Source organism: Phalacrocorax aristotelis, chromosome 5 (assembly GCF_949628215.1).
Source record: "Phalacrocorax aristotelis chromosome 5, bGulAri2.1, whole genome shotgun sequence".
Classification (NCBI taxonomy): Eukaryota; Metazoa; Chordata; class Aves; order Suliformes; family Phalacrocoracidae; genus Phalacrocorax; species Phalacrocorax aristotelis.
Window position 1 is genome coordinate 13,324,889 of NC_134280.1, and position 15,309 is coordinate 13,340,197.

General features: G+C 45.0%; 1 protein-coding gene across 6 annotated transcripts in view; it reads left to right on the plus strand.

The window, feature by feature from the left end:
* SEMA5B (semaphorin 5B) overlaps positions 1-5,774 on the plus strand; it is a 274,422-nt gene extending 268,648 nt beyond the window's left edge. For 5 of the 6 annotated variants that reach the window (XM_075093032.1, XM_075093033.1, XM_075093034.1 and 2 more), the window contains one exon: positions 5,039-5,774. In XM_075093032.1, coding sequence (XP_074949133.1) covers positions 5,039-5,194 — 156 coding nt within the window. In that variant the 3' untranslated portion in view covers positions 5,195-5,774. Of the gene's footprint in view, positions 1-4,499; positions 4,570-5,038 lie in introns of all 6 variants that reach the window. The other variant, XM_075093036.1, reaches the window with a different exon arrangement.
* The last annotated feature ends 9,535 nt before the right edge of the window (positions 5,775-15,309 follow it).

Genomic DNA, 15,309 nt, shown 5'->3' on the forward strand with positions numbered 1-15,309 from the left:
GCAGCTAAATGTTGGATGTTGGCTTCCTTACATCATTGCACAATTCCTGCCATTTTCCTGGGGGATGAAGGGGCGTAATGGCCAGCCCACTGTTGCTACAGGAAGTCTGTTGGATGCTGTTCCCAGGAAAATTCGAAGTGCTACTTTAATTCTTTTAGGTCTAATTGTGCAACTGAGTTCAGTGGGAATTTGTCTGTGACTTCTGCAGAGGCAGGATATAGGATGCACATGGACTTCGTCTGGATGTTGCTAAGAAGAATGGTTTGACTACAAAGTTGTTGTCTGCTACCAGGACCCTAATTTTAGACCTTTGCCTATGTCCACAGTGGATGACCAGGGTTAGCCGTGGTTGGAGTGGTTACCCTTGGTTCCTTAGTGCCTGCGCTGACTTCACGACAAAGGAAAGGGGAAGCTTTTCTTTGTAGTGCACTGGGATGTTCAACATTACAAACAAACTTGCAAGATTGAAACTTTCAACTATGCAGTCAGTCCTGGCTCAGACGACACATCTCTGATGAGACATGCCCATTGCAAAGGTGCACGCTGTGTGGCACAGCCTCTGCAGAGGTTAAAGTGGTGATAACCTAACCATAAATGCTAGATGGAGTGGTTTGAAGCTGCTCAGGAAGGTTACCCAACTTCTTCTTTCTTCTTTTTACCTTTTTAAAAAGGAAAGTGTCATGGGTGGGAGGTGGAAGGGCTGAAATTACACCTGTCAACAGAGAAATAGTGGAGAAACTGTGAGGCTGGGGAAAACTGTCCTTGCTCACTGACTTCACAGGGACTGAAGTGCTGCGTAGCTGGTGAAGATTAACCTACAAAACTCTTGGGAAGCTTGCTGACTCTTCCCCCACATCACCCCCAAAATAGAAAAGAAGATCTGGAGCTTGAAGAGAATGCTGAGCTGCAGAAAGCTGAGTGCTTTCTGCGTGAGAAGATTAAGAAAATCTTGCTATTGCATGTCACGCTGTAGGAACTACTTTATGGCCCTTATTTTGGTATTAATTGTATGTGTATCAGATGCTTTTAGAAGCATCGTTTTCACTTTAGCTTCTCAAAAACTCATGGAATTCCTTTTAGTCGGGGGTGGGGAGATGTTTATCCCCTTTATAAATCAAATTTTGAAATTTTTGTGACTATTGAAAATTGAAGCATTTGATCTGCTTATGTGTGTAAGAAATGTTTATACAGCTTGTACATGCAGCTGTAGGATGGGAGTAGTACTGAAAGTCCCATACTGTTATGCACAAAGATGTTTTGATACATCTGGGAGAACATAAGCAAGTAGGTCAGTGGATTATGACTTAATGATTTGGAGCAGAGGCAGAATTTGGGGGAGTAGTGGCAAGGCATTGCTGGAGAAAAAGTAACAAATGGAAAATCTGAATGATGACTTAGGCTAAAAATATCAATGGAGAAAGCTGAACAAAATTAAATGTATGCATATGGCAGCCACTTCTTGGCCACTCTAATACTGGGGACTTGACTCAGAGGTGGCTGAGGTGAAGAGGCACTCCTGGGAGTTGGGCTGTGAGCAAGGGTCTGTTCTGTGTTAGTTTTTGTGATCGCCTGTAGTTGTGCTATGGTGACAACTCTTTGCTTTTCCCATTGGGACTGATAAATATTGGTGGGAACATCTATGGGCGCAGCAGGCTGTTTTCATCCTCACCATAACTCCAGTGAGTTCAAGTTGTCAGGAGGTTCTGACCTTGACGGCATAACCCATATAGTGTTGGGGGAATAGCTTCCAAAGGGAAAGTCATTGGACATCGCTGTACAGTCACAGCGAAGAATTGCAGGACAAGAGTAAGGGTTAAAACTCTGCATAAAACCAGCACAGGAGCCTACCCAGAGAGATGCAACTGTGCACCTCTTCTCCTGCAGTGCATGCATGAGTATGTATGTATACATCTCTAAAATTCACTGCTGCCTAATTTCCCTTCTTCAAAATATCAACCAATTTCTAGTGACAAGGAACCTAATAATCTATTTATTAAAATAAGACAGACAATAAGTTTGTGGGGGGAAATGTTAAGACAGTGCACATTGATCATGCTGATTTAGGACTGTACTGCCATTGCAGCATTTCCGGAGACAAATTCTTTGCAGCTAATTGCATTATAAATTCTGCTAAACCATTTTCATAAGGTATTTTCCTAAGATATAAGCCCTCCAAAGAAAATAAAAGAGCAAAGGAGCAGTTGTGGGGTTTTTTTCCTAATTAAATGTTATATGAAGGTAAGACAAGAGAGAGGAAAAAAATGCAGATTCTCTTAATTAAATGTTAAGCCTGCTGTAAGGGGCTAGTTTTAGACACCAACGGACATGTTGAAACTCATGCAGGTTTTCCAACTGAAAGCCAAAGAAGTGGAGTCCTAAGGTCTTTTTTCTCATATCAAGACGGTCCTGAGCCATCCCAGGTCAAGATTTTGACATCACCAAATTTCAGAGTTGGTAATCCGGGCATGTCGTGAATCTTAACCATCCTGAAAAGTGACTCAGATGAGGCCAGGATGCTGGACCGCCTTCAAGAGAGCCGAGGGAGTGAGGCAGTGGGAATCAGCCTCTTCCTCCTGCTGTGGTGGGCTGTGGCTGTGGGGTTACACTGCCTGCAGTCAGTATTCTGGGACAGAGACACTGATAGGAGATGGCAGCCATTGTGTACAGTTGGTATGGACACCTGTGGTGCTCGCCAGAGAGCAGTTCCCCCAAATACTCAGTGGTAGTACTTAGCAAAGTGAATTTCTACAAGGGATCTCAATCATTTTTATCAAGCTGGGTCAGAAGACACTGAAGCAGCGAGCAGGTTAATTGGATTTCCCAAGGAAGCATAGCAAGCAGCAGAGGACTGAGCCTGGCTTCCTTGTTTCCCAGCCTCCAGCACAAAGCAGCAGACTATTGCTTACACTATTTTATTTCTTTGGGTGACTGGGAGCAAAGCATGATATTTCTTTTCTTCCTTCCATATTGAAGGGCAAAAACTCTCGTTCTTTGGAAATATTTGTCACTTTGAGCATGTCTATACAAATTACCCCCTTGGTTCCTAGAAATGACGTGCTGTGAGCTCATTTTAGAGAGTCCAGGCAGGGAAAGATCATAGTCAGACCAGGATGAGGCTGTCTTTCCTCTGGGTTTCATGTATGAGATGTTTCAGATGGTGCCTATTTCCAGAAAAGTCATTCAGTAGTTCAGCAATTGGAAAATTTCTTTGCCAGTGTACTTTTGCCATAGGAAAGCCTTTCCTCCTAATGTCTTATGTGAAACTGGGAGTTGCAGCTCCCAGGGTAGCTGTAGCTGTCAGCTTGCTATTGGATTTGAAGAAAGCATTTTCTTTTCTTCCTCCTCCTCTCCCCCTCCTCATGCAGTAAAATTATTCAATTACAAAGAAATTGGGAGATAAAAGTACTTCCTGTGGTCTTGCCTTTGAGTCCTGGGATAGCTCTGGTCATTTCAGCAGTCTCAGCTGGGATGTGGCTAAGCCCTGGCTGTGCCATGGGCAAGCGCCCACTCACCTAACTGTAGCTTCCTAAAAGTCAGGCACCCACTGTCAGTAGGTTGCCCTGCTGCTGCTGTGGCTGGTGAGGGACAGGGGCTCCCCCAAAAGGCAATTTTCATCCTTACCTGCCTGCATGCAGAAAGGAGGCTTGTCCGTGGCTTGCTGACCGAGCCCCAGTGCCTGAACTTTAGGTGGCTGAAGTTAGATGGGTGGAGTAAGGCTACCAGAGCTGGCTATTTCATGAGCTTGAGCATTAGTTAATTAATTTCCATCTTGCCCTGAGCTGGGTCAGGTATGAGCTGTTTGTCTCAAGGGGCAACTGAGGTAAAGTGGTTCTCCCAGGATCATCGGGTTGTGGCAGAACAGCCATTAGGTCCCAGGACTAGCCGCCTCATTAGACCTCTCCATCTCTCTGTGCCAGACAGGAGAGATGCTCATGCCCTCTTTGAATGTGCTGTACCGTGATCATGAGGGTGCTATAGCAAACTTGCCTAGTGTTGACTCCCAAATCAAAGGAGTGAGTTCCCTACATGACAACTATTAGATTTGCACGTGGGAGCGACATAGGCCAGAGATACATATAAAAAATTTAAGCCAGAGATTGAAAAAAAAACCATCATAAATGTTCCTCAGGCAAATTCGTAGAGATCAGATGACTATAAAGATGGAGAAAGTTCCATAAAATTATTGCATTGTCCCTCCAAGACGGCATTTCATCCTTACGCATAGGTGATGGCTGGCATAGCAATGGGCTGTAATCTGGGGGGAGGGGGGCGCCTGCTTGCTGGTGGGAAGAATAATAGTAATTCATGCAAAAAGCAAAGAAGGGGGGGAAGAGGGGAGGGAGAAAAGCCCCATCTCTAAATTTTTATGGTAAAAGGGGCGTTTGTGGTTCTCATTTTTTATGTTGTTGTTGCCAACAATTGTTACGTGGTTGTTAAATTTTTTTTTAAGTCATTTTAGTTTTTCCAAAAGTGACCATGATTTGTTACTTATACTGTAGCTTACAGAAGTGACACACTTAATATCGGGGGGTCCAAACCTGGATATCTACCAATGGAGATGGAGATCAGGTAAATGCACACCTGCTCTTCCAAAGAGAAAAAAGCTGCCGTTTGGCAACTGGTTTGAGAGGGAGCTGCAGGCTATAACATGAGCATTTTGGAAGAGATTAGCTTGAGCACTGCCATCAATCACCAACTTTTGTGTAGGCCCAGCATGGTTTTGTGTGACAATGATGTTCAGACAACACACCATCTACCAGGAGACTCTGAGTGCCTGGAGAAGGCTCTGGGTTCTGGCCCTAGCAGTAGCTGAGCACAGGTCCACTGAAGGAGACCTGGCAGGAGCTGTGGTCCCCCGCAGACTAGCCCCATAGCGAGTACGATGTACAGTCTTACTCTCCCAGCTGGAGGGAAGGCGGTTGTGGCTGCAACAGAGACTGTGATGGAGAAGGCAGGTGAAAGGGAGGTGTCTGCAGGTAGAAAAGAGTAATTATGTGGCACCATTGCCATGCCTGTCATCTCTTCTTCTCTTTTACAGACACTTAACAAGAACAATTTGATACCAGATGACAGGACCAACTTCTACCCGTTGCAGCAAACCAATGTGTACACGACAACCTATTATCCCAGTACACTGAATAAATATGACTACAGGCCCGAGGCCTCCCCTGGAAGGACCTTTACCAACAGCTGATGATGGACAGATCCTACAGGACTGGATCAATCCCTATATGAATTTTTTTAAATTGATTTTATGGACCAAATACTGGCCCAGCCTCTAGATGTAAATATTGTACAGTAGAGTCTTTTTTTCTTCCTTTGGTTAATTGTATTTCTCATAAACAGCACATCTCCTTACAAGGACAAAAATGCATATGGACCATTCTGCAGAGCTTTTGTGGATAATTGGCTGGAGATGGCTCTTACTACTGCAACTGTTTATGGCTGGAAGACCAGCGTTGCTGTCCAAAGCCAACGTTGTCAAGGAGGTGGCTGTGTGCTGGGCTCAGTGACCACCACGCAGCAGCACGTGACACGCGGGTGCACTCTAAGCAAGACAAGAGGTGGCCTCCTGGGGCAGGGGTGTCTGTCTGGTGAGGAGTGTTATTGCTGAGACAGGGTAGCAATGGTGCACTGGATGACATGCAGCTCATGAGACAGGCCGAGCGGGACTCCATCGTGCCAACAACTTGAAGAACGTTTTATTTTTCTTTTCCTTTTTTTTTTATTTTTAATTTTTTTATGTTTCTGAAATAAAAAAAATAGTAACTTTCTAGGGCAGTGTTCCCTGTATCTTCGACAGAATCTTTTCATATTACAGGAAATACTCTCCGCAGCCTTCTTTGGTAATACGCAGTTCGGCTGATGAGAAACAACACACAAACAAAGTGCATTACCCAAAGAAGCTTTCCAGCATGTTTCCAGTCTTAATTAAAAGAAAATTATACAGGCAGTGAGACACTGAGAAAAGCAAATGTTGGAATAACATCGGAGACGTGAACTTGGAGTGCCTAACAAACAAAGATGTTTATATCACTGGAAAAAAGATGTGATGATTGCCGCACAAGAGCCATGGGCTTTTTTTCTTTCTTCCTTTTTCTTTTTTTCTGAGACAGTGTTAACTCTTTCTGTTCTAGCTTTGATCCTGATTGCATCTGCCAGGAAAGGCAACCTTAGAGGCCATGCTGTTCTGGTGGGAAATCACCATGCTTTGGGCTAATTTTTCCTCTTGTTTGATTGTTGGTTTTTAGTTCATTTACTTTCAAAGAGTGAATAATTCTGACTTTGCAGGGGGAGGATATTTTTCTAAGGAATGTTTCCATAGTCTGACATGACCCAGAAAGTCTGCTGCACATTCTTATAGCGTCTTCCAGTCAGTACTCTATGAAATAGTAACACAGCTGAGTAATGTGCGTTGTTTGCCAATATTTCCTTAATTTTTCTGAACAAAACCAACCCAACAAACAAATGCTGCTGCAGCTATTGAGGTAAATTGAGGCGGTAGCATTATTAAACAGTATATTGAGCCTTGAAATGTAATTTTGTGTATGTGTGTAACTGTGTCTATAAGAACTGTATTAGTTGGATGCAGAAGCCATGTTGTCTGCAACCAGATGTTTGTCTGACATAATTGTTTGGCAAAAAGGAAACTTATTGCTCGTGCTTAATGTACAATTACATCCAATGTGTTAGCAACGTGAACAAGTTCACCGCTGTTATCATTCAGTGTTTCTAAATATTTATAATGAACTCCTGATGCTAAGGATTTTAGAATGTCGCAATGCTGAGCATGAGATAAAAGTACATCCCGAAACGCGCATGAGCTCCACGTGGTCCCGAGCTTGGCTTTGTCGTCTGCATCTTACTTGAGCAATTGCCATGCCCATGCTTGGCCATTGGCTTGGCCGTGTTCCCAGCGGTCCCGTTTGTCTTCGCTTTATTTCAGATTTTGCTGTAAGCCAACACCAATCGGTTCTCGGTGCTATTCCTTTGCAGTTGCTTGTTTGGAAGCCCAGCTTGGGCTGTGTGCTCAGCTCTTTCACATAGGCAGCTGGTAGGAAATGAAGAAAGACTGTGTTGCTTGTGACAAGTATATTGCTTTTCCTGCAAGGAAAAGCCAACATGGCTCTGTAAGCCTGTGTGATGGTGGTTTGACCGGAAGGCAAGAGTAAAGTAGCCTCCCATTTTTAAATTACTTTATTCAACTTCAGTTATCAGTGATTGAAGGCTGCAGGGATTTTTGTAATAAAGTGGGGTCATTAGCACTGCCACAAGGGCACCTTAGACTCAGTGGTGCCCATCATTTCCAGCAGCTGTTTTTCTAATTTAGCAGCTCATCCAGCTTCTGCTCTGGTCTCATTGGGTGAAACAGAGAGAACGGAGGGAGAGAGGGAGGTACCCTTGAATAGATGTACTTGCATTTGAAGCAGTGGGGTCAGGAGCTGGTGCAGACCTCAAAGCTCTTTCTGAAGCAACCTTCTGCAACCCTCCAGGTAGGCACAGCGTCTTGGTAGCCCTAACTTCACCTGGCAGCACGGCCAGGGTGAGAGTGGCAGGAGTGAAGCAGGATCGCTAGGGAAGCAGGAGAGCACTGGTAGCAGGTACCAACGCCTGCAGCGGGGCTCTTCCCAGGCCCCCAGAACCCATTTGAGGAGCAATGCCTTTGCGCCTCACGCTGTAATGAGTTCACTCTGTCTCACTGAATTTCCACATCCCCCTCAGCAACACTTAAAATTCTCACTTAAATTAGTTCTAAGAAGTAGGTAGCCCAGGGCTTGAAAACTATTACGTTAGACTATCAGGATGGGATTTCCCAACTTTAATTTATATGATTCAGAAGAAAACGTTGGCTCCTGAGATCAGTCTGGCCATTGTAAAATTAAAGCCATCTCCGAGATTCCCCTTCAGAAGATTCCCTGTATCAACACATTATGCAATTACTATGCACATGGAAGGGCTGCAGCTGGAGTTTGGGAGGGTAAGAGCAAGTCAAACCTTGCAATCATTTAAATTTTATATTTTTCCTTTCTTTTTCTTCTACCCCCCCCCCCCCCAACTTTTCCATTTTCAGCTTCACAGAATAACACTTTTTTTTTCCCCCAAAGTGCCACATAGCAGCTGAAATTATTTAAATGTTCAGCTCACCAAGAGTGGTCATTACTGCCATTGCACTCAGGAGGCAGATATTTTGTAGGCTATTGGAGGGCAGATGATTTGACGGTGGTGCATGTGGTTATAGTTTCATCAAGACAGCCCTTCTTACCAGCCATCCAAATGGATTCAGCCCTTTTTCATATAACTGGCAATCGCAGCAAGGGTCTATAGACGCCATTCGAGCAGAAAGCAGAATCCAGGAGAGAGCAAGAGAGAGTGAAAGAAAGCAATCAGAACACTTATTACTCAATTAATGTTTGCATGGGAGTGCAGTTTTTTAAGGATGATGTTAATGCAGTGTGAGGGTTGCAATTTTTTATGAGCTCTCTAATGTGTGGCAGGTTAATGACACCACGTACAGCAATATTCTTGCAATCCAGGTAATTTGGCAGCTTGGTCATCAGGTCTGTAATATCTGTAACAGCTTGAATTGCTCCTGCAGCTGGATGTTAAACTTGCTAAAATGTCATATTCCTACAGCCATCTTACAGTACATTGGAAATGCATTTAGTTTGGGAGCGTTGCTTTCAAAAGACTCATCTTGCTAAATATATGGGTTTTTTTCTTTCACATCTAAGGTAGAGAAGGGGGGACCCTGGGCAGTTCCTGTGTTGGTCTAGAGACATTGGTCCTCTGCAGACCCTTTGGGCAGGATGCAGGTAAACAGTATGTAAAATATTATGGAAATCTTGCAGCCAGCTATGTAGCGGAAACATCTTTCATTAGGCCATTCTTTCTTTTTCCATGGAATTGGCTGCCGCTCTCCCTCCAGAAGGCGCGTGCATTGCGGTGTTATCCAGGCTGCATCGTGCAGTTGCTGTCGGGCTTGACTTGATCAGCTGTCACCCACCAGGAATAACTTGTGCAAGCTCACTAACAGACAAACCACTTGATGATGAACCCACAGCATAAGTGGTGCTGTTGCTCTAAAGTTGCACTTGAATGTTCAGCATGTGAGCCAGGTTTGCTCTTAAATATATGAACTGCACAGACACTATAGGAGAAGAATATGTAGTGTCTTACCACCACTGTTCCTAATGCCTTACGTTCAGAAGATGAGATGGCTGGTTTGAAATCAACAGAGAGCAGGAATGGCGTCCACGTCTGATGCGGACAATTTGACGCCTCCAGTGTTAATCTGATGTTAAGCCCACCTGGAAAGGAAATTGCTGTCCACTGAGATTGATTTATTCTTTGTACCAAATGTAGTCGGGGGAGAGTTTTATATATATAAATATATATATAAAAAAATGTAAATGTAAAGTTTGTGTAACAACTTACTCTTTTTTTGTAATAGTGTATACATCTATCAGTGGATAGATACAGTATATATTTATAATATATACACACACAATATATATATTTAGCAAAATGCCTGCAGAGGAAACTTAGAATAAGAAAGGCAGTGCTGGTATTCAAATTCCACAAGGACAAAGTGAAGAAAAAAAAAACACCACAGTAAAAATCTAGTATCCTTTCCATTAGGTTTAAAAAAAAAAACCACACACTTCTGAGGTAAATTAAATACAATTTTTTAATTGAAAGAAAATTGATTTTTCTAGTTAGAAATGCTGATTCCCCCCTAAATCATTCTGGTTAAGAATGATTAAGGAAAAGATTCTTGATAATGCTTATATTTTCTAAATAGGCCTCCCAAATCTCTCATGTGTATCACTCTATTGTTTTTGTAATTATAAGTAGGGAGTAATTGTGCAAAGAAAATTAAAATAGCAAGTAGGAGTAACAAATATTGTACCATTAGAGGAAAAGACATAATCTGTTAGAACATGAAAAATGTCATCTTCCATGTTAAAGAAATTAGCAACTGCTTTCTGAGTTACTGATCGGCATTATAAGCCTTGCCTTATAGTCACACTAGGAGGTTTTAGTACAAAATTTAGGGAGGAGAAACCCTGCAAACCCATGACCGTTAGTTTTGAGAGGGGTCCAAAAAAGCCACCAGGCCGTGGAAGTCAGGCAGCTGGTGCCCTGGGTGTCTCTGGAGCTTCCAGTGCCAGCAGTCAAAGCTCTGCGTCTATTCCTCGCCCCGTCGGTCCCGCAAGCCAGCCCGCATGCGCGGCAGGGCACAGCATCCCTTGGCGCTGTCTGGCACAACAGGGAAATACCCAGTAGATGATTGGGTTGGAAGGATTTAGTGTTTTTCGACAGATCACTTTAAAGCCCTGGTGACCAAGGCCCAGACTTGTACAGGTGAATTTTCCCCTTAAGTTTATTAGGAGAAAACTTCAGGTGGCTTCAAGAGCAGATTTGGGGGAGGTGAGAAAATCCACAAATTTTTATGCTGCCTGATTACCAGAGCCTTCAAAACTGGACAGAAACTCCTCTGGAGCTGGGTCCATGTGGAGCTTAACCAGTCTCAGCCATTCTGCCTGGAAATTCATCCTTTGGGCCCTTTGGGAAAGTTTAGTGTCTGCATTAGTCCTGGCTGGAGGAGCAAAACCAGCAACCTGCTATTCAGTTAGTAACAAACAAATATTAGTGCTCAACAGCATTCAACACAATTTTGGGCCCAAACTGGATGTTTTCCTGTTCTGCCTCCAGCCTCAGCTGCAAATTCACCCCTGCCATTCGAGAGGGTTCAGTGCTGTAAGAGCAGCGCTTGGCTCGCTGCAAGTCCCAGCCATGCTTTGGTTTTAAACAAAGCTGGTCGTGAAAAGTATTAACACTGCACTCCAGATCTGAAACCTCCGTGAGCGGGGTGCCGTTAATTCACGTGCCACAGAGTCAAGCAGAGGTCGGCGTGGATGAGCCATTAATAACGGAAGCAAAAATGTTTTTAGTACCAAAATGTCAAACAATGTAAAAGCCAGCCAGCTGCATGACAGTGTGGTTTCCATCCACACACCCCTCCTTAAATAACATCCAAACTTGTGCATACTTAAAAGCGATGCAGTTAATTAGGAGCGTTCCCACAGAGGAAGGATTAGGGAGGATGACCGGTATATGAGATGGAAATAAGCTTTCGCTTGTAATTGAGGTGGGAGAGTGGCAGATGCAATACTGGATCTCGTATACATGGGAAATTACTATGCGAATGCAGACTGCTTGCCCCAAAACAGCAAAACCTGGAGAGTATTACTGGACTCTGTTGTGAAGGCACATCACCCTTCCTATGCAATCAAACTTGATGGTACTTTAGTATAAAGGTGACCTAGACTGTAATCACTGCCTTTAGACACTGTGAATTTTTTTTGGGTACTCTGTATTTTTATATATTGTACAATGTAAAGAATAATTCAGAAATAAAAACAGACCAACCTGGCAAGCCTGTGAGTTATTTCCCCTCTGTGGCTGACGCGCAGTGGGGCTGGGGCTCCTGAGCAGCGCTGGCAGGACGGGTCAGAGGGAATGCGGAGGCGCTTCCTCCCGACGCTGGGGGCCAAGGGCAACACAAAATTCACTCAGCCGCTCTGACGGGATGCGGAATTGCAGCATACACCCTTCCTCCCCCTCTGCACTCTGGCTGCACCCTGAGGCCCCGGTTTGGCTTATACTTGTCATGAGTTGTAGGCTATGTGGTTACAAAGTTGTGTTACTGAGTATAACGCCAAAGTCTGTCGCTGCAGTTCAACTCCCCTCCCACGCAAGCCTGAATGTTGGAGTGCAGCTCCACACCAAACTTTGGGTGCATTTTTAAAACGGGATTTCTGAGGAATGCGCCCAATGAGGTAAAATCAAATCTGTCTGAAAGTCGGGGTGCCAAATCCACGTCCAGTTTTGCAGGGCGCCTCTCACCTCTGCTCCCCGGCTCTCGGCGCGTGGCACCAGGTCTCCAAGGACACAAGTGCTCACTCGCTGTGCCAAGGAGACTGGCTGGCTGCAGCGAGCAAAAATGCACTCCTCTTCCGCAGAGCTTTCCAGGTGTATGTGCTCAGTTGCAATGAACTCACATCGCTGCTCCTTCTCAAGCCTTACATACTGATGTGAAAAGTTAGAAAAAGCTGAGGGACACGTTTTGATTGAAGGATGATCATAGCCTCGTGTTGAAGAACATTATAGCTCTTGTTGCATTTATTAATCAAAGTAAAGACCATGAAAAGTGACAGTCAGGAACATTTTAGTTTATGTTCCGATACAGCTCAAGACTTATATTGAAGTTTCATACAGAAAATTACACCATAATGTCATAAAAAATAGATTGGATTACTAATATCCTGAAACGTGCTACACCTGCATACATAATACTTTAATCCTACTAAATCATAAGCTATCATTTGGGTGTTTTCATATTCTCAAGTGTGCATACAGGAATTTCTTTTCAATGCAGACCATTAAAAAGTAATTGAGAGGCACAAGATCAGTAAAAACAAACTTGCTGTGAATAAGATGAATTTTTTTCCCCAGTTAGTTTGCGTGATAACATGAAGAGGCCGTTTCTGATTTTTTTTTTTTTTTTTGCATCAAGACACCCCTGCGCACAATTAGAGCAAAAGTGTTATGTCAGAGCCTATTTCCAATTTCCTTAAGATCTATCTACCACAAGAACTTTTTTCTAGTTGCTAATTTTATTCATTAACGTAACAGTTTCACTCGTAGCCCTGGTGCATTTTGTTCTCTCACCGTCACTGCGCGTCCCAACTGTACCGTTTTTTCTCTTTAGTTCTTAACTGCGTGTAGCAAACAGCAAAGAACTGTGTTACCTGGCAGGTTCCCCATGGGCTTTTTATTAAGCCAAAGCCTCGGGGCTGCTCTGCTGGTGCTGGGCTGCTGAGCAGCGCCCGCTGCCCACAGGGTTTGCTGGGGAGCACCCGCAGCAGCGGGGCAAAGGCCGGGCACCAGGCCAGGGTGCGGAGCTCTCTGCGGGGACCAGAGCACCGCAGCCCCCCTCCAACCTGCCTCCGGCAGCGCTCAGGAGGTTGCCTATAAGAAATGGAGGAAAAGAAAAAAGCAGAAGGTTCCCTGTGATTCCTTTCTATATGTTTCCTCCCAGCTCTCTGCAATAAATGCTTTAGGGATGCCTTGAGCCAGATGTTGCAGTGACAACCCTGTCCTAGCCCTGTCCCTCCTTATGAAGCCCTTTCGTTTTCTTCTCCCTCAAGAGCTGGAAACGTCCATGGCCAGTGGGGGACTTGCCTGAGCAACGGCACAGCCAAGGCGCGGCGTTACAGAGGCGACGAGGGGCAGGGAATTGCAGCCCAGCCCAGTTAATGTCAGTGCTTGTGGAAATGCTGGAGCAGGGACTCCTGCAGGAGCTGAGCGAGCTGTAACCACTGCAGAGCGGCCAAGCAGCTACATATTGGCACCAGGGCATTATCAAGAGCAAGTCATGTCAGACCAAGTTAATTTCCTCCTCTGAACAGGCACCACGTCCTGCAGATAGCGCAGAAATAAGAAATATCCTGCAGCCTGATTATTAGGAAAGCTTTCAGCTGTCTCATACATGATCCTCATATGCTGCCTAGAGTGGTGGTGGGGCAGAGCACCATGCAGACGCACCTCAGAAAGCAGTCAGGCTGCGGCGATGAAAAACAGCCCCAAGTGGCTCTACTACTGCTGTGCCCAGACCCCCCGCCAGCGCCCCCAGCCCCACTCATGCCCCCAGTCCCTCCATCATGACACGATCACAAGCCCTATCTCTGACTCCTGCATTTCCCTCTGCCCATGCAGGCATTTTGTTCAGCTGTAGGAGCCCACGTGGCCGTGCCGCTGTGGCTGGGCACAGGGACAGTCCCCAGGCTCTGGGGTGGTCCCTGAGTCAATTTAAATCAGCTCAGGGCAGCCACCCCGGGGCAGAGCTCAGCACAGAGCAAGCTCCACCTCAACATGCACAAGAGTCAATATGCTGCAAAAGCATCGCTTCCCGAGGTGTCTTGTGTGTTTTTTCTGCCTTGAGTGTACAGCCAAGAGACTGCACACTCTCAAAAACACAGCTCAATTACCAAAAGCTGTGGGGAGTCATTAAAAATGCAGTTTTGTTAACAGCTTAAATGCATTTTGACATGGTTTGGTTTGCTTATTCATAAAAAGCCACTCGTGGCGTTGTCATTGCACTTCCTGTTTAAAAAGCTGACTTTCAAATTAACCAAGAGGAAGGCAGAAGTCAGCCCTGCCCAAGCCTGTTTCCAAAAGGAAAAAAAAAAGAACCAAAACCCAAACCAACCCAACAAAACCCTACCACACTCTTCCCTCACACACACCAGCCCCCCCGCCCCAAACATGCATGGTAAGGACAGACAATAAATCCCTTACATTGTCACATATGGAGGGAATCAGGCTATGAGGGTAAAACATCAGCCCATTCCCCAGGACACCCCGCGCCACACAGCCCATCTTTGGTCAGACTTCAACCCTTCAGGCTGCTTACGATTTCCCCAAACCAAAGAGTTTCTCCTCTGGAGAAAGGACTGAGTCAGACTAAGGTAATTTTCTTTGCTGAGGTAAAAATGTGAATCCGGCTCTCAGCAGCTGGATCTCTCAGCGCCTTTTCCTGCTTCACCCTGGAGTGCTCATAGAGCAGGTGCATATGTGACCCAGAGCTTTATCACCCTTGTTTTTGTTGTTGTGACTGACCCTACATTGACCATCGCATCAACTTAAATGCATTTAAGATTAGTTTGGTCGTTCGCGTTTTCAGACTATAAAGACGACAAGGAAACGCTAGCATGCTGTACTTAGACACTGGCATGTACACCCCTCACCTCCATGGCGCGTGTCTCTACTGAACATGGAAGATTCAACTCATTGGACCCTTGCACCAGCTGAAGCAGGTCTGGTATGCAGCACGCGCCTAAAGCTCCTTCTGGCTGTGGGGCACAGGCATCTCCTGGCTGAGGAGCTGTGCTGTACCACTGCCGCGCTTCAAAATAAGTTTTTTGAGATTTTTCAAGGTCAAACTTCACCGTTTATGAACCAGCAATTAGCTGGAAGCAGAAAGTAGCCCTGCTTTTCCATCGCTCTGGAGACACTGTGGTGTCTCCCAGACCTGGGGTTAGAATTGACCATGGTGAATGGCAACAGGCTGTTGAGGTTCGAGCCATCTAACCTTGCTGTATTCTTTCATTTTTAAACCTCCCACAGTCATTTCCTTGCTGTCGTGGAAATAATGGAGCCAGCAATGGATTGCTCCCCTCTCAAGCGCAGGGTAATGAACAGCCTTCAGAAACATTTGATATTTCCATGATGTGAAGCATCACT